The 21,511-nt window shown below is 38.3% G+C and overlaps 1 protein-coding gene across 5 annotated transcripts in view; it reads right to left on the reverse strand.

The window, feature by feature from the left end:
• PATJ (PATJ crumbs cell polarity complex component) overlaps nucleotides 1-21,511 on the reverse strand; it is a 335,447-nt gene that overhangs the window by 242,877 nt on the left and 71,059 nt on the right. For 3 of the 5 annotated variants that reach the window (XM_088022975.1, XM_088022974.1, XM_088022977.1), the window contains 3 exons: nucleotides 11,000-11,209; nucleotides 4,569-4,688; nucleotides 2,433-2,828 (listed from right to left, as the gene is read on the reverse strand). In XM_088022975.1, the coding sequence (XP_087879101.1) occupies nucleotides 2,433-2,828; nucleotides 4,569-4,688; nucleotides 11,000-11,209 (726 nt within the window). The remainder of the gene's footprint in view (nucleotides 1-2,432; nucleotides 2,829-4,568; nucleotides 4,689-10,999; nucleotides 11,210-21,511) is intronic. The other 2 variants (XM_028106828.2, XM_088022976.1) reach the window with 1 other exon arrangement.

The following is a 21,511-nucleotide window of genomic DNA, read 5'->3' on the forward strand; positions in this document are numbered from 1 at the left end:
AAGTTGGAGGGGAGGGGAGGAGCAGAGGGAGAGGGGGAGAGAAAGAATCCCAAGTGGGCTCCTAACACGGAGCCCCATGTGGGGCTCGATCTCACAACTCAGATCATGACCTGAGCCAAAACCAAGAGTTGGACATTTAATCCACTAAGCCACCCAGGCACCCCTGGGGTGGCAACAAGTTTAATCAGTGCCATTTTAGGGACCTTATAGGTCACCTCACAGAATCAGAAATGGAAAATAAAAAGAAGGAAGCTAGGAAATTTAACACAGATTTAGTAATTAGGATGCAGGTCTTTCAAATTGTGAGCACTGAATGTTGTTATAAACAAGCTTTTTAAATAGCACTTTAGGGCGCCTGGGTGGCTCAGTTGGTTGAGCGACTGCCTTTGGCTCAGGTCATGATCCTGGAGTCCTGGGATCGAGTCCCACGTCGGGCTCCCTGCTCAGCAGGGAGTCTGCTTCTCCCTCTGACCCTCTTCCCTCTCATGCTCTCTCTCATTCTCTCTCAAATAAATAAAATCTTTAAAAATAAATAAATAAATAAATAAATAAATAGCACTTTAACAAACAACAAAGTGGTTATATTGTGAAGATAATCACTATGTGCTTACAAAAGGAGTTCTTTTAAAGCCTATTGTTATGCAAATGAGTACTTGAGATCAGGATAAAATTCTGACTGATAGTATGGATTAAAAAATTACTGTATCTCAAACAACCTATATGAAAATTAAGATGATATATTTGGAAAACTGTATTAAATGACAGAAAGGTGATTCTAGTGATAATTTATTTATGGACATAAATATGCATTGAAAGACTGAATAAAATTATGTCATTAAATGTGAGAATAGGCAAAAAATTTAACATTTGGCAGTTTTTAAAATATGAATGTTTAAATTTATAAATACTGTGAATGTACCTGTGACTATTTAGTCTAGAACCCTAAAAGTTTATATACTAAAATGGTCCTCTATTTCAGGTTGCCTTATATTTAGGTAAATAGAAAATTTTCTTTTTATAGAAGAAAGCCACAACAAAGGAGTATTTATGAATATTCACTAATCTGTGATTAGAATTTGCTCCATATAACTCAATATTCTGTTTGGGTTAGAGTACTTACAGATACAGGAACGGGACTGGCAAGGAAAGGAAGCACCAATGTCAATGGCAACACACCAGGTGATTCTTTGTCACCTCTGCCCATATCCAGGCATTATTCACATAATCCCAAAACATCTGTTCTCTGGTAGACTTTCCAGAGTCCACTAATCCTCTTGCATTCCATAAATACAGCTTGTATAGCACCTTGCATAGAAGAAGGACCCATAGCATTTGCAAAAGGGGGAAAAGAAGGATAGTTCTGAGGAAGGAGAGAGCAAAGAAACTAGCCCCATGGGCCCACTGAGAGTAAAGAAAAGCACACTCCCCACAGCACTGCAAGAAAGTTGCTGATGTCTGTGAGGGGAGTACTGCGCTGTACCTAAACATACTGCTAAGTGGCCTTGTAAAAAATATCCCTAGGAGCGCCTAGATGACTCAGTTGGTTAAGCTTCTGACTCTTGATTTCAGTTCAGGTCATGATCTCAGGATCGTGAGATCAAGCTCCATGTGGGGCTCTGCCCTGGACGTGGAGCCTGCTTAAGATTCTCTCTCTCCTTCTCCCTCTGTCCCTATACCCACCCCCCTTAAAACGAAAAGCAAAAAACCTCTATATAATAATTTTCTTTTCATTTCCCTGGAAGCTGATTTGGGGCATGAAATGAACAAGCAAACTAAAACATTAAAAATGTCCCTAATGAAAGATTCCAATTGGTGACCAGTTAACCCTAATTTTATAAAAATAAAGTTTATTGGTGATCTATAGTAAGGACAAACCTATTTAAATATAATGCTTTCCTGCCAAGTTGAAAATAGGCAGTAACACAAGTGTAAAGATAATTTTTAAGAGTTCAGTGATCTTCTATTTAGTATCATATGTAACACAGAGAACAGTGTGAATAAACAAGACACAAACAACATATCTTGAGTCAATTTTGCCTTGATTTTCCTAATACAAATACACAATATGAGAAATATAGAGGGGTGTCTCCCTGAGGGAATAAAAAAACCACAAATGGCAAAAGAACTCTTCTTTGAAATGGATAATCTGGAGAAATACATCATTAAAAAAAAAACAAGGCAAAAACCCACTATAAACCACTATAAAAGGCAACCACAGCTTATGGACTCTTACTAGTAGTTGTATAATACAGAAAAGATGAGTTTATCCTTATAGCATTACACTACACGGTATATCTTGGAAAAATGATTAATTACAAAAACTGTATTTTCCATTACGTTTTGTTCTTTTGAAAGTGACAGGACTTAGGCACAGGGGCTGGGAGGGCAGGGGAGAGAAGGAGGGATGTGGAAGAGCTGTTCTCATCCCTTACCATGTTTCCAGCGCTACAGCTGTACTGCTGTGTCTCCTGGGAATACATACTCCTCATGGATCTGGCTTCTTGAAGCTCAGATGGTTCGCTGTCCTGTAACCACTGAGTGCCAAAGTGAAGTTCCTTCACAGAGGGAACAGGAGCAGCCTCTTGAAGGTGTGATGAGGGATATAAATCCATGGACGGAAAGTGATCTCGATATAGCTCGTATTCTTCATCAACAAGCATCTCTCTTTCTTCCCCCATCTCCTGCAATCTAGGAGTCAGAAATTCATGCATCTCCCAGGCCTCCTTGCTGTTGTCTATCGCTTTCTGTTGGGACTGAAAAGCCTTTCCCAAATCGAGGAACGGCTCATCTACAAGCTCCTCTTTATAATAGGGTTCATCTCTAAATTCCTGTAAATAAAAGTTGCAAAAATAATTTTAACCCCACCTGTCCTGAAGTGGCACTCGACGCATTAACTGGGGAGTTAACCCCTGACATAACCTCAATGACTACATTCCACGCCAAGGCACAGTTACTTGAACAGCTCTCTATTACAAAGGAGAAATAAAAGCTCACTCCCACATAACCCTCAAAGAAAGGGACAAACAGTAAGAGGCAGAAATCTGCCCCTGGCAAGGTGAATGACTATTCCAAAAGGGTTGTTATACATTAACCACCTGAAAATTCTCAATCAGAAATAGGAATTTTGTTAACCTGCTGCACTGAACATTTAGCTCATGCATCTCATACAGAAGTAGTACATAAATATAGACACACATCATACTATTACCTAGGAAAGCAAAGATATTTTCAAGCTTATAAAACTTAAAAGAAATTATGGCTCTTGAAATTATCAAAAAGCAGTCTCTATAAAGATATGGGACGTATGTCTCAACTACTTTGAGTATGACTATTTTATAATATGCCCTGTAACAGAAATGTATTTTTTTCAACTGTACTGAAATTACATGGCAAAAAGGAACCAATACAGTATGTTTTTTAATTAACTGATATTTCACTAATTAGAAGTACACACAACTGAAACTAGTCATACATGTGCAGAAACTTTGCTGAGTTCCTAGGTATTGCCTGAGGAATGTATGGATTTGCTGAGCCTCTAACCTAACCCTGGGGATCCTCAAGAGTGCTGAGCACAACGAGGCCCAATTCCTCTTGAGAGATCAATGATATTTCCTACTTGGACACCTATTCATTAAGTATTACCAAATGCAAATTCATGAAATGAACCTACGACTTCCCACCTTTAAATTACTATAGTGTATCAAATACTGCAAGCTAATTTTTTTACAGGTGTGTTTACACGGTATATTTGAAGATGTCATACACTTCACGAAATTTTAACAAAGAATGTCTACACTAAAAAAACCCCCACAACGTATAGTACAGAAATAAATATCAGCTCGAGGCACTGTCAGTAAATTATGCAAAGAATATCACCAGACAGTTGTTATCAGGTAAAGCAATACCATACGCTACCTGCAAAGAGCAAAATAAGCACAATTCATTTTCAGAATAAAAAAGGAAAAGCTTCAAAATAGCCTTTCTAAAATTAAAGCGTAAAAAAGGGTTTGGCTAAATAACTCTTTTCTTTAGAAAGTATTCAGTAAGAAGTCCTTTGGTATAGCTCTATTTTCTACAGCATTTTAAATGCATGTCTATTTTTGAACATTGTGTTCTACCCTCAAAATTTTAAGACTGTATCTGTGGTATAAAATAAGGTATGTTTGTGCTTTGAAAATGCCTTATATCTGGCCTATGTCATTTATGAAGCCACTGAGATACAAGAGGGAAAACAGTTCATTTAAAAAAAAAATAGGGGTGCCTGGGTGGCTCAGTCGTTAAGCGTCTGCCTTCAGCTCAGGTCATGATCCCAGGGTCCTGGGATCAAGCCCTGCATCGGGCTCCCTGCTTGGCAGGAAGCCTGCTTCTCCCTCTCCCACTGCTCCTACTTGTGTTCCCTCCCTCACTGTCTCTCTCTGTCAAATAAATAAATAAAATCTTAAATAAAAGAGGAGAGGATCATTTTATTTATATCCCTTTAGCCAAGAGTAGGAACAAGCTTTTGTCTTCTTTATAGAAATGTTAGCTCACAGCAAACCATTCAAATAGGAAATCAATTTACTAAATACCTTGGGTGCTTCAAGTATTAAAGATGAATTTATATCATGAATTGTTCCTGAAAGTTCAGTCTTGTCTTCATTATTGTTTGAATGTAAAATATAATGACTTTCTTCCTCTTTATCATCTTCCTGAAAACAGAAAAATTTTTATTTTATTGTTTTAAAAGATCTTATTTGAGAGAGAGAGAGAGACAGAGAGAGCGAGCGAGCGAGCGAGCAATAGCACAAGTTGGCGGGGAGGGGCAACGAGAGAGGGAGGAGCAGATTCCCCTCTGAGTAGGGAGCCAACCTGTACCAAAGGCTGATGTTCAACTGACTGAGACACCCAGGCACCCCTGGAAACAATTTTTATTTTATTTATTCATTTATTTTTTAGCACAAATGAAGAAATGTTTTTGTCAACCATGAAGCTATCTTTTATTGAGATATAACTGACATATAACATTATACATATTAGGTGTACAACATAATTAGATGTATGTATATACTGCAAAATTATAACAATAAATTTAGTTATATCTAAAACTTTCAAATATACAATATGGTCTCATTAACTAGAGTCATCATGGTGTACATTACATCCCCAGGCCTTATTTATCTTATGACGGGAAGTTCGTACCTTTTGACGACCTTCACCCATCTTACCTACGACTCCCCGCCTCTGGCTACCATGGGAAGCACTTTTTTTTTTTAAGATTTTATTTATTTATTTTACAGAGACACAGTGAGAGAGGGAGCACAAGCAGGGGGAGTGGGAGAGGGAGAAGCAGGCTTCCCACTGAGCAGGGTGCCCGATGCTGGACTCGATCCCAGGACCCTGGGACCATGACCTGAGCCAAAGGCAGACGCTTAACGACTGAGCCACCCAGGCACCCCAGGAAGCACTTTTATAAACAAGAAAATACCTTAGTTTTGAACTCTCTTCAGATTAATTCTCATCTTCCCATTAAGTGCAAGGACACAATAAAATGTATGCAAATTGTTTCATTAGAACAAACTTTTCTTTAATAATTAAAGCCATATTTGAGTCAAAGCTTCTCATTTTTTCCCTTTTTAAGTATTCCTAAAACTACTTGCAAAAGAATGAAACTGGACCATTTTCTTTCACCATACACAAAAATAAACTCAAAATGGATTAAAGACCTAAATGTGAGACCTGAAACCATAAAAATTCTTGAAGAGAGCACAGGCAATAATCTCTCTGACATCAGTTGTAGCAACATTTTTCTAGATGTGTCTCCTGAGGCAAGGGAAATAAAAGCAAAAATAAAACTATCAGGGCTACATCAAAATAAAAAGTTTGTGCACAGCAAAAGAAACAATCAACAAAACTAAAAGCCACCTACAGAATAGGAGAAGATATTTACAAATGACATATCCAGTAGAGGGTTAGTATCCAAAATACATAAAGAATTGATTCAACTCAACACCCCCCCCAAAATCCAATTAAATAATCCAATTAAAAAATGGGCAGAAGACACACAGATGCCAGCAGACATGAAAAGATGTTCATCATCACTCATCATCAGGGAAATGCAAACCAAAGCTACAATGAGATATCACCTCACACCTGTCAGAATAGCTAAAATCAAAAGCACGAGAAACAAGTGCTGGTGAGGATGTGCAGAAAAAGGATCCCTTGTACACTGTTGGTGGGAATGCAAACTGGTGCAGCCACTATGAAAAACAGTATGGAGGTTCCCCAAACAGTTAAAAATAGAAATACCATATGATCTAGTAAATTCCACTACTGGGCATTTACTCAAAGAATATGAAAACACTAATTTGAAAAGATATATGCACGCTTATGTTTATTGCAACATTATTTACAATAGCCATATTTGGAAGCAAGCTGCCCAAATGTCCATCAATAGATGAATGGATAAGGAAGATATGTTGTATATATAGACAACGGATATTATTCAGCCATAAAACAACAATGAAATCTTGCCTTTGCAACATGGATGGAGCTAGAGAGTATAATGCTAAGTGTAATAAGTCAAAGAAAGACAAATACTATATGATCTCACTCATATGTGGAATTTAAGAAACAAAACAAATGAGCAAAGGAAAAAAGAGAGACAAACCAAGAAACAGACTTTTTTTTAATTTTATTTATTTATTTGACAGAGAGAGAGAGCGTGAGCACAAGCAGGGGAGCGGCAGGCAAAGGGAGAAGCAGGCTCCCCGCTGAGCATGGAGCTGGATGCAGAACTAGATCCCAGAACCCTGGGATCATGACTGGAGCCAAAGGCAGCTGCTTAATCAACTGAGCCACCCAGGTGCCTGGAAACAGACTCTTAACTATAGAGAACAAATTGATGGTTACTAGGGTGGGAGGGATGGAGGAAATAGGTGAAGGGGATTACCATGATGAAAAATAGATAGATAGATAAGTAGGTAGGCAGGTAGACAGACAGGTAGATAATTTTTTTTTTTTTAAGATTTTATTTATTTATTTGACAGAGAGAGAGACACAGCGAGAGAGGGAACACAAGCAGGGGGAGGGTCAGAGGGAGAAGCAGGCTTCCCGCGGAGCAGGGAGCCCGATGCGGGGCTCAATCCCAGGACCCTGGGATCACGACCTGAGCCGAAGGCAGACGCTTAACGACTGAGCCACCCAGGCGCCCCTAGATAATTTTTTTTTAAAAAGGAAATTCAACAGGAGCACAAACTAGAGTTTCACACATTTGTCAGATATAAGATCAAATTACCAAGTCAGTATCATTACCTCTACTTCAGCAATAGCTAATTTGAAAATAAGACATTATTCACAAAGGGGGGGGGGACCAGTAAATTACCTCAGAATTAAACTAAAAAAGACCGTACAGCATATTTAAGGAGAAAACTGTAAAAGATCTGACTAACTAGAGACATATTATGTGGGGAAAAGAAAGTATTCCTTAAATTAAAAAACATCCCCAAAAAGGACCTTAATATTAAGAAATATCAGTATAGGGGCACCTGGGTGGCTGATTTGGTTGAGCGTCCAACTCTTTGTTTCGGCTCAGGGGCGTGGGATCGAGCCCCACGTCGGGCTCTGTGCTTGGTGCAGAGTCGGCTTGAGACTCTCTCCCTCCTCCTCTGCCCCTCCCCCCACTCATGCTCTCACTATCTCTAATAAATAAATTAAATCTTTTTAAAAAAAGAAACGTATCAGTATACACAGGGTAATATTCAAAATATTTAACCAAGGTACAGTGCAGTCACTTGCCATCAGAAAAGTTTCAGCCATCCTAGTGTTTACCAGCTCAATAGCAGTCCTAGGTCAGAACACAGCTACTATTTATGAAGTCCTAGCTCTAAATCACAATCCAGGGTAAACACTTCATACACTTTTTCTCAGCTTAATCTTCACAGCAATCCAAGTCAGGACTTTATATATTTATATAAAAATAATGGCAACACATATGTATTTATGACACTATGTGCCAGGCATAGGTTTAAGCATTTTAAATATTCAACTTAGTATATTTATTAATGTATTAATATACATTCTAAGAGGTAGGTACTCTTATTAACCCTAGTTTACAGAGGTGTAAAAAGTTACGTAACTGGCTCTAGGGCCTGGGATCTCAACTACCACGCCATGCAGTCCCCACATACAGACAAGGAAGTGGGGGCTGACGAGGTTAAATAACTGGCCCAAGGACGCACAGCCTTGCAGATCACAGAACTGAGCAAAACCCCCCAGCTGCCTGGCTCAAGCATTCCGCTGCTGGCTCTGACCCGTTAGCTCTGAAGACACAATGCAGTTTTTAACTAAAGTCAGTTCATTCATTTTTTGGTTCTGGTACGTCTGAGATGAATTTGTAGAAAAGAGAAGATAAGCCCCATTCATGGTTAACATGAAAATATATAATATGAAACACATTACATAGACAATGTATATCTATACAATACATGACTTAATAAAAATTCGTGTTCTCCTAACTTTTATATATTCCATAGACTTTCTGGCCCCAGCTGACTTTGGGCCACCTTCTTCACACTCTCTACCCCACTTCCGCAGAGGCCTGAATGAATGCTCAGTAAACATTACATGATAAAGTTAAGTGGCCACCAAGTGGACCACCAGAGAGACAGAGACCTTAACCAAGATCTGTGCCTCACTCTTTACAGTTCCTGAGCCAACAGTTTTGCGAAAGGCACCCAGATGTTAAAGAAGGAATTAGTGGTAATTCCACTAAGAATTTTTTCTTAAAGATTTTATTTATTTGAGAGAGAGAGAGAGAATGAGCAGTGGGGAGGGGCAGAGGGAGAAAGAAGCAGACTACCTGCTGAGCAGGAAGCCCCATGCAGGACTCGATCTCAGGACCCAGAGATCATGACCTGAGCCGAAGGCCAAAGCTTAACTGACTGAGCCACCCAGGTGTCCCTCCACTAAGAATTTTTTACAGTCCTGAAAGTGACCTTTGTCTTCATCCCTTTTGTGGCTTCCCACTCCCAAGTATCCTGGAAGCCTTCTACTCACGAAGGGAAGCCTAGGCAAAGGTCTGCCTCACGATTACTACGTTCCAAAACCCCCTCAGAATGTGGCTCTGATATCCTGAAGTCTCTGCAGCTCTCGCTCTGCCAGAAATACCACAGGAATCCACACCCAGCCAGTAACTAAGCTGTTTTTTTTACACCGCCTGACACATCCCTAAACTGCTTCAGAGTAAAGTCATGCTATTTAAGTCCTCCAGGACATAAAACAGTTTGGGATTTCCTCTGGCAGCCCAAATAATCAGGCAAGTAATCATCAGGGAAAATCTAGACAACAACACCCCCTCCCCCGCCAACAACCAAAATATCAAGAAGATGAGATCCCCATAAAAATATCAAGTTCCTCCCCACAACTTAATTTGTCCAGAAATCAAACCAGGCATCTCCTGGTGTCTCACGTTGGCTATGGCAACACCCATACACCAAATATAGAATACAAAGTCAAGAACTTGATTAGTTATGTGCTATACTCTTTTAAAATATTTAGTATCTGATAGTATAATATACTGACATCTTTGTGGGGAATTCATGAAGGCCATGTTGAGGTTCCCCCATGCATAAATACTATGTGTAACACAGGATCTATCTCTGTCTATATATCTATAAGTGAATACACTTATCTATATTTACCTATACATAAGGACACATGTAAGTATGTTAACATAGTCATATAGCATATTAATAGAATAAAAGAATCTTAGAGTTAAGAAAGATTTTAGGACTCCTCTAGTCTTGTTCAGTCTTTTCAGAGATGAAAAAATAGGCTCAGAGAAGGAAAGTGGTATACCGATGATCAGATTACTAAGATAATGTTTCTCAAAAATGTGAAATTCTGCATCAGAATTACACGGGTGATTCACTGAAGAGGCAGATCCCTAAATAGCACATCCCAATGACAAGATGAGAATCTCTGAGGGTAGGACCTCCAAAACTGCATTTTAACCATCTCCCAGGTGATCCTTATGTATAGTACATATCTTTTTGTTGAAACCCACTGGGCTGACTCATAGAAAAGCTAGAAACAGAGTCCAGGTTTCTTGAAGTCCAGTTTAACACTTTACTAAGACCAGCTGTTTCCAGACAGGCTGCCTGCAAACTAAACTTGCAACAAGTTAAATATACAGCACTGTGGTCTGAAGCCACCTGAGTTTATATCCCAACTCTGCCCATACCAGCTACATCACTGCGGATAAATTGCTCAATTCTCTGTGTCCTGATGGGCTCATCTGTAATCTGTAACCTCTTCAAGTTGCCAGGAGGATTAAGTTAGTTAATACATGTAAAGGTTTTAAAATACATACAGTAAGCACTCAATAATATCTTCATACTGCTTGCAAATTACCACCGAATATTCTGTTGTACTGGGGAACCTCAAAACCACCCTAACTGTAATATGGCCCTTAGTCATAAGCACTAATCTGACCTGGTAGGTAAGATTAAGCAGTAAGAGAACTTCAAAATGATCTGACCACATAGAGTTCTAGATGCTAGGGGTTACGAGGCACTTTGATGGGCAGAAAAGCATATTAAAATCTCATTGCCTATGGTTAAAACAATATAGTTAAATGGATTTCAGCTTATCATGCCATTTCCACATCATTCCCAAGTGAAAGTTAAAATGCATAGACTTATTTTAATTTACATTATAAGGAATGTGATGAGAACATACAGATCTGTGCTAATATCATGAAGATAAAAATAGTAGTAAAAGTGGTAAAAGGACTAGCAATGTTAGCATCTATTTATATAATAATTTGCAAGCACTTTATGAATATAATCTTTAGTCCCCAAAATCTTAAGAGATAGACTTTATGTTTCTTAATTTTTTAAGTCGAGGAAAGAAACTTGCATTAGTACACAGAGTAAGCCATGAAGAGGGATTCGAAACCAAATCCATGTTCTTAAGTATTACACTATTATCACGTCCTATATTAACAAAACTGAACACTTACCACCAAAGGCTTACAGATGCCAAGGCGTACGATGCCTGGTGGCACAGCTTTCAACACTTCTACAGCTTCAGCAAGTGTGGTGTTTTCCAAACAGTGTTCATTAACTGAGACCAGGCGGTCTCCAGGTAACAGCTCTCCCCCTCTTTCTGCGACACCATCTGCCACCAGGGAACGGATCACAATCACTGATCTTGTGGGATCTAAAGGGTCCTAAGGATCAAGCCAAGAAAGAAAGATAAGTCAGTTTCTGAAAACACATATACTCGTGAATCTCATTTGACTATTTACATTAAGTATCCAGCATTCTGGTGATATTCTTCCAAAGAGGTCAAAATCTATTACAATATCACTCTATACATGCACACAAATATCAGCTTATATCAAGGTGGAAACATCATCTTAACAATTTCAGTTACACATCTGAGGGTTCAATACCTACACATTTCTTCTTTGAACTTTTGGTGACTGGTACTTTGTTGGGCCACAAGAAGTCTGGTGACAGTTGAGCAAGATTCTCTGACATCCTCAAGCACAGTCATATTACAGACCAAAGACAAGTCTGATCTTGGGCAATATGGAGGCTCTAAGAGAAGTGTACTATGGTAAACGATACTTCATTTTTTATGTATTCCACCAGTATAAAATCCTCCTGCTAAATGAATGAAGTTCAAAAAAGATATGGAATCCACAGGATATTCCATTGCATGAGAAAAGTAGTTTTAGAATAACATAGGTATAATTGATAATATATAAATTGTAACATGGTATAGGGACCCCATGGTGAGAACTATTCTGATAGAAGAAAACCAGTGTCATTTCATGAACAAAACCAGTCTGTAAATAACTCTCATCTACTGGGAAGGACCCATTTTTCTTTTTATTAAGCAGCCCTAAAGATAATGTTGACATTCAATAAATACATGTGGTTAATAAGAACCAATTTATAGCCCATTATTTTTTATTTTATTGGACACTGATATATAGTACTATATGTCAGGCTCTATTTTAAGTGCTTTACTCTAACACTTGTCTATGTTTCTACAGATGAGGGAACTAAGGCTCAGAGAGTTAAGGAAACTTGCCAAGATTACCCATCTGGTAAGTGGCAGAGCTAGGATTCAAACCCAACCAGTCTGGCTCCCAAGTCCTTCCTCTTGACCACCATGTTCTGTCACTTGATCCACATTAAAATAATGGTACAATTACTGAACATCAAACTTAGTAAGGGAGAGAAAAAAAATCATCAAACCCCAGGCGAAACACTTGTTTTTGTTTACTTTGTTCCTATTGTTTCATTATGCATATACTGTCCCATAAAGGCAAGGTGTAGTAACATGAGATTCTACTACTGTTGAACCCTTCCTGACAAATGAGAGAGAAACGATCATGTTTTGTGTTAGAATCCGAAGACTATGGAATTAACAAAGTGAGAATTTGCCAAGTTCCAGGCTGTCAGTTTGAAGTGGCTGATGGTTCTTTTGAAGTTTTCTGATCCATTTTTCATAGACCTCTGTGTTTCAGACATCAAGGTTCATTTTCAAGTACTATATGGAGTTTTAACCAAATATATGTAAATCAACAAAAGCTACATGGCTAATTCCTTGAAAAATGCGTTCAAACGTAACTTATCTTACTTTCCTTAACCTTGCTTTTCTGTTCCAAGGTCAAGAGATTCTTGGTAAATCTCTAACATGCTCTGATGTATAACACTTCATATTTATGAAGAGTATGGAAAGTAAAAATAGTCATGAGTACTCACTAATAAAGTACATAGTCTTAAACTATAATTACACCAATATTTTCAAGTAGAGGGAGCTATTGCATAGGAAGAGAAAAGAACAACAAAAAAAGTACAGTGGTATTATCAGCAGGCAATCAGTGCAGATATAAAAGAGCTGTCTATTTTGTCACCGGCAACCATGAATCACAACACACTTTTCATTCTGAAATATGAAACCATTACATTTTAAGTTTGACACACTAATAAATAAGCTGTACAATTATGTCCTTCATTTAGGATGTCAGTTTGTGATGAAAGGCTTTTTTATTAGGGGGGAAGGGAAACTACATAATAGCATATTCCCCTCATGAAATGCACAGAAAGCAACTAGCATTACTTCATATTAATAATTACTAAGCTTTCTTAGAGAAAATTGCAACAGTAAAATATACCAAAAGCAAAGAAATGATTTCACCAGCCTGATGCAAGCTATCTCTGCAGTTTCACATAACACCAAATCAAAAAGCACTATTTTTTACCCCAACTAGGTGAATAGGCTTTCAAAATGCAACCAGCTGAAATGATAATTAGAAACATCTCAAAGAAAGATTAACCGGGCAATACCAGAAACAGAACGATTAACAGATTTCCCTTATTATAGAAAAGTCACGGTGAGCATTCATTTATACAAAGTGCAGTCTTCTTTAGACCTTAAACTATACCAGGTGTGCCTGCTTACTAAAATTTATTCAGGCTTAGACCTCTAGTTATTCTCAACACTAAGTCTAATCTACCACCCCTTTTCCTGGAAGAGAGAACTAAAGGGCAGCTCCTTTGTCATTAAAAAAAAAAAAAAAGACAAACTATCCACTTCTGAAGATGCCCCATTATGTATAATCACTATTTCATATTCTGTGATGACTTTTCTGACTGTGTGATTTCCCACGTAGCTGAATGAAGTTGCTTTAATGAGGAACGGTCATTTCCTTTCATGCTCATCACATGTAGTAGCTGCCCTATGGAAAATGAGCAGCTGCTGCCTACTGGGGCGAATGCTATTCTTGAGGCTTTGCTGCATAAAAAATGCTGAAAAACCAGCCTGATTTAGGCTACTCGTCATCAGGAAGGTCTGTTTTCTGAAAATATAGCCCACAATAGCATACCCATGTTGCAGCAAACAAAATGTTATGACGATATTTCTTAAGACCTCTACCCAACTTTGAGACCCCATGCAGATTTTTTTTAAAGTCCCCATCAGTTTTTATCACCTTTTATCTCAATTTTAATACCTCTAATTCTTCCTGTTTTGGTACATAACACTGCGAGGAACATTCTTTTCCAGAATCAACATTGTTTTAGACTAAGCAGTCAATAGAGGGCACTAAAGACTAATCACAAAACACAAGAACAGCATCTTTTACTATGCCAGCTATTCTCTTCTGAAGGATTTTTCTTTATTCAAAAGCCTTATATTATTATACAAGTTATAACAGTATCCCCTATGTTTGCCTCAACTCAACCGTTTATGAAAGGTGCTCCCTACAGCTCTTAAAAATATTATCAAACTCCTACAATCAAGTGAGAACAGCTAACCTCCCTCAGAACACCAGACCAGAAGACAGGAGATCTGACTTGAATTCTTCTCACTACTTAGCTATGAAATCCTGAAAACCCAAATAGCTGCTGTCTCACAAGTGAATACAATCACTGTATTGCTTGAAGGAAAGTGCATATAAGAATTTTTGAGGTTTGCTGAAGTGACATTCATGTTTGATATTATAAACACAGGATGTTTCCATGTAGGGGAAATCCAAGTTGACAGACTTCTCTCCTCCCATAATAATCCGAGTGGAATTACCATACACCCAAGCATTCACTTAATCCCTCTCCCCTCACCCCTCCGCTTAGTTGCTAGCTAAAGCATGTCAATTTGATTTACTATCTTTTCTATTTGACCCTTCCTCTCCATTTCCGCTGCCACTACCTTGGTTCAGCTGCTCATTATTTCTTGCCTGGGCAACTGCGAATCTCCCTATCTCCGATCTTGCCCTCATCCAGTCTATTTTCCACAGAGATAAAGGAATACTCTTTAAAAATAAAAATGTGGGGCTCCTCGGTGGCTCAGTTAGTTAAGCGTCAACTTTTGATTTTGGCTCAGGTCATGATCTCAGGGTCGTGAGATCGAGCCCTGCATGAAGCTCTGCACTGGGCATGGAGCCTGCTTAACATTCTCTCCCTCTTCTAGTGCCCACAACCCCCTGCTCACACACATGCTCTCTCTCTCTCTCTCTCTCTAAAAAAACAAAAACTGAGCACCTGGGTGGCTCAGTCAGTTAAATGGCTGACTCCTGATTTTGGCTCAGGTCATGATCTCTGGGTCCTGGGATCCTGAGCACTCCATGCTCAGCACGGCATCTGCTTAGGGATTCGCTCTCCCTCTCCCTCTCCCTCTGCCCTTCCCTCCCCCTGGCTCACACTCTCCCTTTCTCTCTCTCTCAAATAAATAAATCTTTTTAAAAGTAATAAAAATAATAAAAAATTTTAAAAATTTAAAAATTAAAAAATAAAAATGCAACCACGATTTCTTCTGTTTGAAACACTTCAGTGACACCCAACTGCCTTCAGGATCAAGTCCTAACTGCTTGGTAGAGCAATTCCCTCAGATCTGCAGATGAGTCTAAACTCCTCTTACTCTCCCCTTATGTACCATTGCCCATCCCTGTCTGCCCCACACGTTGTCCCAACAATACAGAACTACTGAAATCCAAGGACTATGAAATGCTTTGACATGCTTCGTGACATCCGACAAACCATTCCACCTGCCAGGAATACTTTTTCCCTGCCCCACTGCCGCTTCTCTCCATCTTTGCCACCACTCAGCTCCAGTGTGTTTCCGCCAATGAGAAGCCTTCCCTGACTCCCCAAAGCCGACTCAGGAACTACTCTGTGATACCCCTAACCCCAAAAGAGGACTTCCACAGAGCATTCGTCATAATATTGTTTTCCTTACTGTCTCATACCTCCTAGAGTAAGTTAGGTCCTCCTGCTAGATGTATCCATGGCACCTTGCATTTTCTTTATTATAACACTTTTGACATTTTACAGAAATTATTTTAACTGTCTTACCTACTAAAAATAAGCTTCACAAAAGCAAGGGTATGTTTGCTTATTTGCTGCTTTATTTCCAGGACCTACTATAGTGACTGCCATATGGAAGGTACTCAATAGTGTTGAAATACTGAATGACTGAAACTATTTAGTGTCTCTCTCCTCACTGGACTGTTAAGTACATCAAAGGTAAAGGACACATCCCATCATAGGTGAATAAGAACAACAGCACTTACTGAGTTCTTGCCATGCCAGGAATGTTCTAGGAATCTTACTTATTAGAATTCATTTAACCTTCAAACCACCATGAGGGAGGCACATTATCCCTACTTTCAAGATGAGAAAACTAAGAGGAAAATTAACCAAGCCCCACAGCTGATAAATGGCAGAGCCAGAATTTAAACCAGCTGGTTAAGTTCCAGGGTTTATGCTCTCAGCCTCTAAGTGATGCAGCTTCTCTATCTTCAGGTATTTGCCAAATGAATTAATATTGAAAGAAGGCAAATTGATAGAAGATAATATTTATTGCCTTGCCAAAGTGTGCAAAGTTGAGTCCCTTACATACCACACTTGGCCATCACAGGTTTATGTTTCGGTACCTCGCTGATGAAGTTATCACAGAATGTGTAGCATGGCTGTATGTACAAATCAAACATGCCTTTGTTTGCCAAATTTTAATTTATATCTGTGTTCTCGAGAATCCATTCATTTGGTGAGCTAAAGACACCTTTACATGAACAGATACAAACATGTGACAGTAATCATGCCCAAATGGATGGGCATAATTTCCAAAGTCTCTGCAGTGTCTATAAAGTGTAGTACATGAGTATTTGGGTACATTCCCACAGATCAAAGAGATCAGAGTCACATAAACTAAGGCAAGGTGCAGGGGCAGAATGGTGGTTCAGTTGAAATGTGGGCTCTGAGAGAGAGATATCAAACTGAAGACGTGGGGAGCTCTAGCCATGAAGCTGCTCTGTAAGTAAAACAACAAATCCACACAAGCAAATATGGCAAGCTCAGTGGAAAGGCATGGAGGAAGGAATGTTACATAAAGAGGAGACTGAAGAAATGAATAAGAATAGTGGTCACATTTAATAAAATTGGCAGAGGTATTTTTTAAAGAGGAACATGAGACATATACCATGGATTGTTCTGACAGTCAACATTTCTATGCTTTGCAGTATTACTCTAATGCAGAAAAACAGTAATCAAGATGTAAACAATGACTTAACTCCATGGATTCAAAATAAAGAACAATGTCTGTTCTTTTCTGCACTCAAAACCCTAACTTTTAAAAGCATTAAGGAAATAGGAGTTTTTATAGCAGAATGGCAAAGAGATAGACCATATTTTATTTCAGATAAAAATCTGTGTCTAATAGATCGATGGAACAGGACAGAGAGCCCGGAAATAAACCCATGCTTACATGGCCAATTAATCTATGACAAAAGAAGCAAGAATATACAAAGGGAAAAGACAATCTTTTCAATAAATAGTGTTGGGGAAAGTGGACAGCTACATGCTGTGTGAAGCTGGACTGTTTTCTTACACCATACACAAAAATAAATTCAAAAGGGATTAAAGACCTAAATGTGAGACCTGAAACTATAAAACTCCTAAAACACAGGCAGTAATCTCTTAGACATCAGCTTAACCAACATATTTATGGATAGGTCCCCTCAGGCAAGGGAAACAAAAGCAAAAATAAACTACTAGGACTATACCAGAATAAAAACTTGAGCACAACAAAGAAAACCATCAACAAAATGAAAAGGCAACCTAGCGAATGGGAGGTGTTTGCAAATGATATATCTGAGAAGGGGTTAATATCCAGAATACATAAAGAACTTCTACAACTCAACACCAAAAAACAACCTGATTAAAAAACGTATAGGGTCGCCTGGGTGGCTCAACTGGTTAGGTGTCCGACTTGATTTCAGTTCAGGTCATGATCTCAGGGTCGTGAGATCAAGCCCCCCGTGGGGTTCCATGCTGGATATGGAGCCTGCTTAAGATTCTCTCTCTTCCTCTCCCTCTGCCCCTCCCCGACACTAAATAAATTTTTAAAAATGGATAGATGACCTGAATAGACATTTTCCCAAAGAACATATACAGCTTAACATCACTAATCATCAGGGAAATGCAAATCAAAACCACAATGAGGTATCCTCATACCCTAGTAAGAATGGCTAGGATCAAAAAGACAAGAAGTGACAAGTGTGGGCAAGGATGTAGAGAAAAGGGAACCCTCATACACTACTGGTGCAAAAGTAAATTGGTGCAACCACTACTGAAAACAGTATGGAGATTCCTCAAAAAATGAAAAATAAAAATATCCTAAAAAAACTGGGAAAAAAAAAAACCCTATGATCCAGTAATCCTACTGCTGGGATTTACAACAGCCAAAATATGAAGCAACGCCAAGTGTCCATGAATGGATGAATGGATAAAGAAAATGTGAGACACACACACACACACACACACACACACACACACACACACACACAGGAATATTACTCAGCCAAAAAAAAAAGAATGAAATCTTGCCATTCTGTGACAACATGGATGAGCCTACAGGGCATTATGCTAAGTGAAGTGAGACACAGAAAGACAAAGACCATATGATTTCACTTACATGTAGAATCTAAAAAACAAACAAACAGACAAATAGAACTAGTGGTTGCTAATAGGTGAAGGGGATTAAGAGGTACAAACTTCCAGTTATAAAATAAATAAGTCAGGGAAATGAAAAGTAGGGCATACGGAATATAGTCAATAATATTGTAATAACTTTGTATGGAGACAGGTGGCGACTACACATCATGGTAAGCACTGAGAAATATATAGAATTGTCGAATCACTAAGTTGCACACCTGAAACATCACATCATATGTCAACTACACATCAATAATAAAAAACATTACGTATAGATTACCTTTGATAATTTTTTTAAAGATTTTATTTATTTATTTGACACAGAGAGAGATAGCAAGAACAAGAACACAAGCAAGGGGAGTGGGAGAGGGAGAAGCAGGCTTCCCGCTGAGCAGGGAACCCGATGCGGGGCTCGATCCCAGGACCCTGGGACCATGACCTGAGCCGAAGGCAGACGCTTAACCGACTGAGCCACCCAGGCGCCCCTACCTTTGATAATTTTGACACTTATTGTCAACTGAGTATATTAAAACATAAAGGCGGCCTATAGTAAACTCATGAGAGGAAATATGGTTAAGTCACAGTCTTAATCTTATGTTTAATTACTTGAATTAGTTCTTAAAGTTCCATGTTGTATAGGTCCCCACACCAAAATAACTGCTCTCCTCAATCACTGGAGTCCTTCACCAAAATAAAATGATTCCAAAAAAATGGCTGGGAAAACTTCTAACAATTATAAAATAAAAAGTGCTCTACCAATGAACAGATCTCCTAATCAATGAATTCAATGTTGTGGTATACATTACCACAAAATGAGGCTACTGAACCTAATTCCACAAATACGTATTCACAGAAGTGTGAGGAAGTATATTTTAATAATTTTAAAGGATCTACATACATTAATTTCTGGATAACATGAGGTAGATAGCTACGGAATATTTGATAAGAGAATTATTCCAACTCAACAATGGTTAACTGAGAGAAAGCAACAAGTGGCAAATATTTGTTTCTTGAAGAGTATACTCGTAAATATGGCCACTAATATTTGAACTGAGGAGTATATAAATTAAGTGAATTTTCAAAATAAGATCTCAAGGAAGTTACTAAGATGGAGAATACTGAAAAAAAAAAAACCCAATATATTTAAAAAGGGAGACCACTAACTCTTCCATCCTGGAGGTAGGCAGAAGAAAGAATTGGTACAAAGGCAAAGGAAAGATTCTTTTGCACACACACACACACACACACAGATATCGTAAAGAAAAAATGGTGATCTGCAGAAGCTCTGATGTACAGCTGGTATGAATTAAAATTTCCATTGTGAGCAATGTCAATCAGGAAACAGAATCCAAGGATAGTTTTTTAAAAGGAGAAAATAGACGTAGGGGAGAAAGACAAGGAAGACAGCTATTCAATCCACTAGTGGTAGGATGGGTGTGGATCAGAAGTCAGGGGACAAGTTTTGAGCCCCAGTTTGGTGCCAGCCTGGCTGTGCCTAATTTCACAAGTTCATTTCTCTGAGTTAGTTTCCTCAACTGTAAAATGAGAACATTGGATATATGACACTTAGGATGTTTCCCCAACTCCAAAATCCTGTAACTAAATTTGACAGAGTATCTTGAGTCAAATTTGTCATTAATTTCTACCAAAACATTCAGAAAACCACTATAAAAAGTAGGTTATGATGTGAAAGTTAATTCAAAACAGCATCGGTAATGAAAAAAGATGCACACTATGGTCACAAATATGGTATAATTTTAGTTAGTGATGTCTTTTAAGAACTCATAAAAAGGTCAGTGACTACACAAGATCTAACTTCCTGAGTATTCTACAATTGAAACAAAACATAAAACAAAGTATTTAGGACATGTGCCTTTTTTTATACGATGAATCTTTTTTTTTTTAAAGATTTATTTATTTATTTGAGAGAAAGAATGAGAGAGAGAGAGAGAGAGAGCACATGAGAGGGGGGAGGGTCAGAGGGAGAAGCAGACTCCCTGCCGAGCAGGAAGCCCGATGCAGCACTCGATCCCGGGACTCCAGGATCATGACCTGAGCCGAAGGCAGTCGTTTAACCAACTGAGCCACCCAGGCACCCTATATGATGAATCTTAAAACAACATTTTTTTTCCTTTGCCATTTTTAGATTGCATCAAAAGACATGTCAGGGACTATTAGTTGAATTAAAATCACTAGAATAGTTCTGGTTTAAGATAGTGGGATGTAATTAATTATACTAAAAGAGCTTCTGATTTGACCAACAAGCTAAGCATTTACTTTTAGGAAATAGAAATAAATGTATTTATAGGGAATGCTAGGCAATAAATGATTTAATGAATAATGGGCAAGCTACCTTATCAAAATCTAATCCCATTTTTAACTATTTTATAATATAGCCAAGTATTACACTAATCATACCAATTACCACAACACCATCATGTTCAAAGTACCCACAAAATACATTCAGTGCACTCAAGATAGATTAAACTGATATGGTTCCTGGCTCCTTGTGTCTTATTACTTCCTAAATACTATTAGGCATTAAGAATAGATTTTTCCATGCATCATGCATAGAACTAAACAGTCCCTGAGCAGCAGAGTAAGCACAGCACATAAGGCAATTAAAAGTGCAATGGAAGAGAAGTGGACAGAGAAACTTGCTAAAAAATCAAAATATATTGTAAAGAGGAAGAAAAATACATCAGCTTGCACATAATTTTACTCTGCATAGCTTGGTACTTTTTAAAAGTCTATTTTAAGCACAATAATTTAAATGGTTCAAGCAGAAGTCCCGTGGAAATCACTTCTTGAAGACTATTTCTTTCTCTTATCCTTTTCTAGTCTCTGATTAGGTATTTTCCTTGGCTATTAGACCTGTTGCTTGAATGTTTTATCTCACGAAAATTTTTTGTCATACTGTAATTGTTTCCCATTCACTCCTGGCCCAGGATTTTTTCTGGTTTTAACGAAAATAAAACAAACAAACCATACAACAATTCTTTACCTACAAGTCTCATCATCTGGCT

This window comes from Eumetopias jubatus, unplaced genomic scaffold (assembly GCF_037043125.1).
Source record: "Eumetopias jubatus isolate StellerSeaLion01/CBP00866 unplaced genomic scaffold, mEumJub1_p1.0 scaffold_4, whole genome shotgun sequence".
Classification (NCBI taxonomy): Eukaryota; Metazoa; Chordata; class Mammalia; order Carnivora; family Otariidae; genus Eumetopias; species Eumetopias jubatus.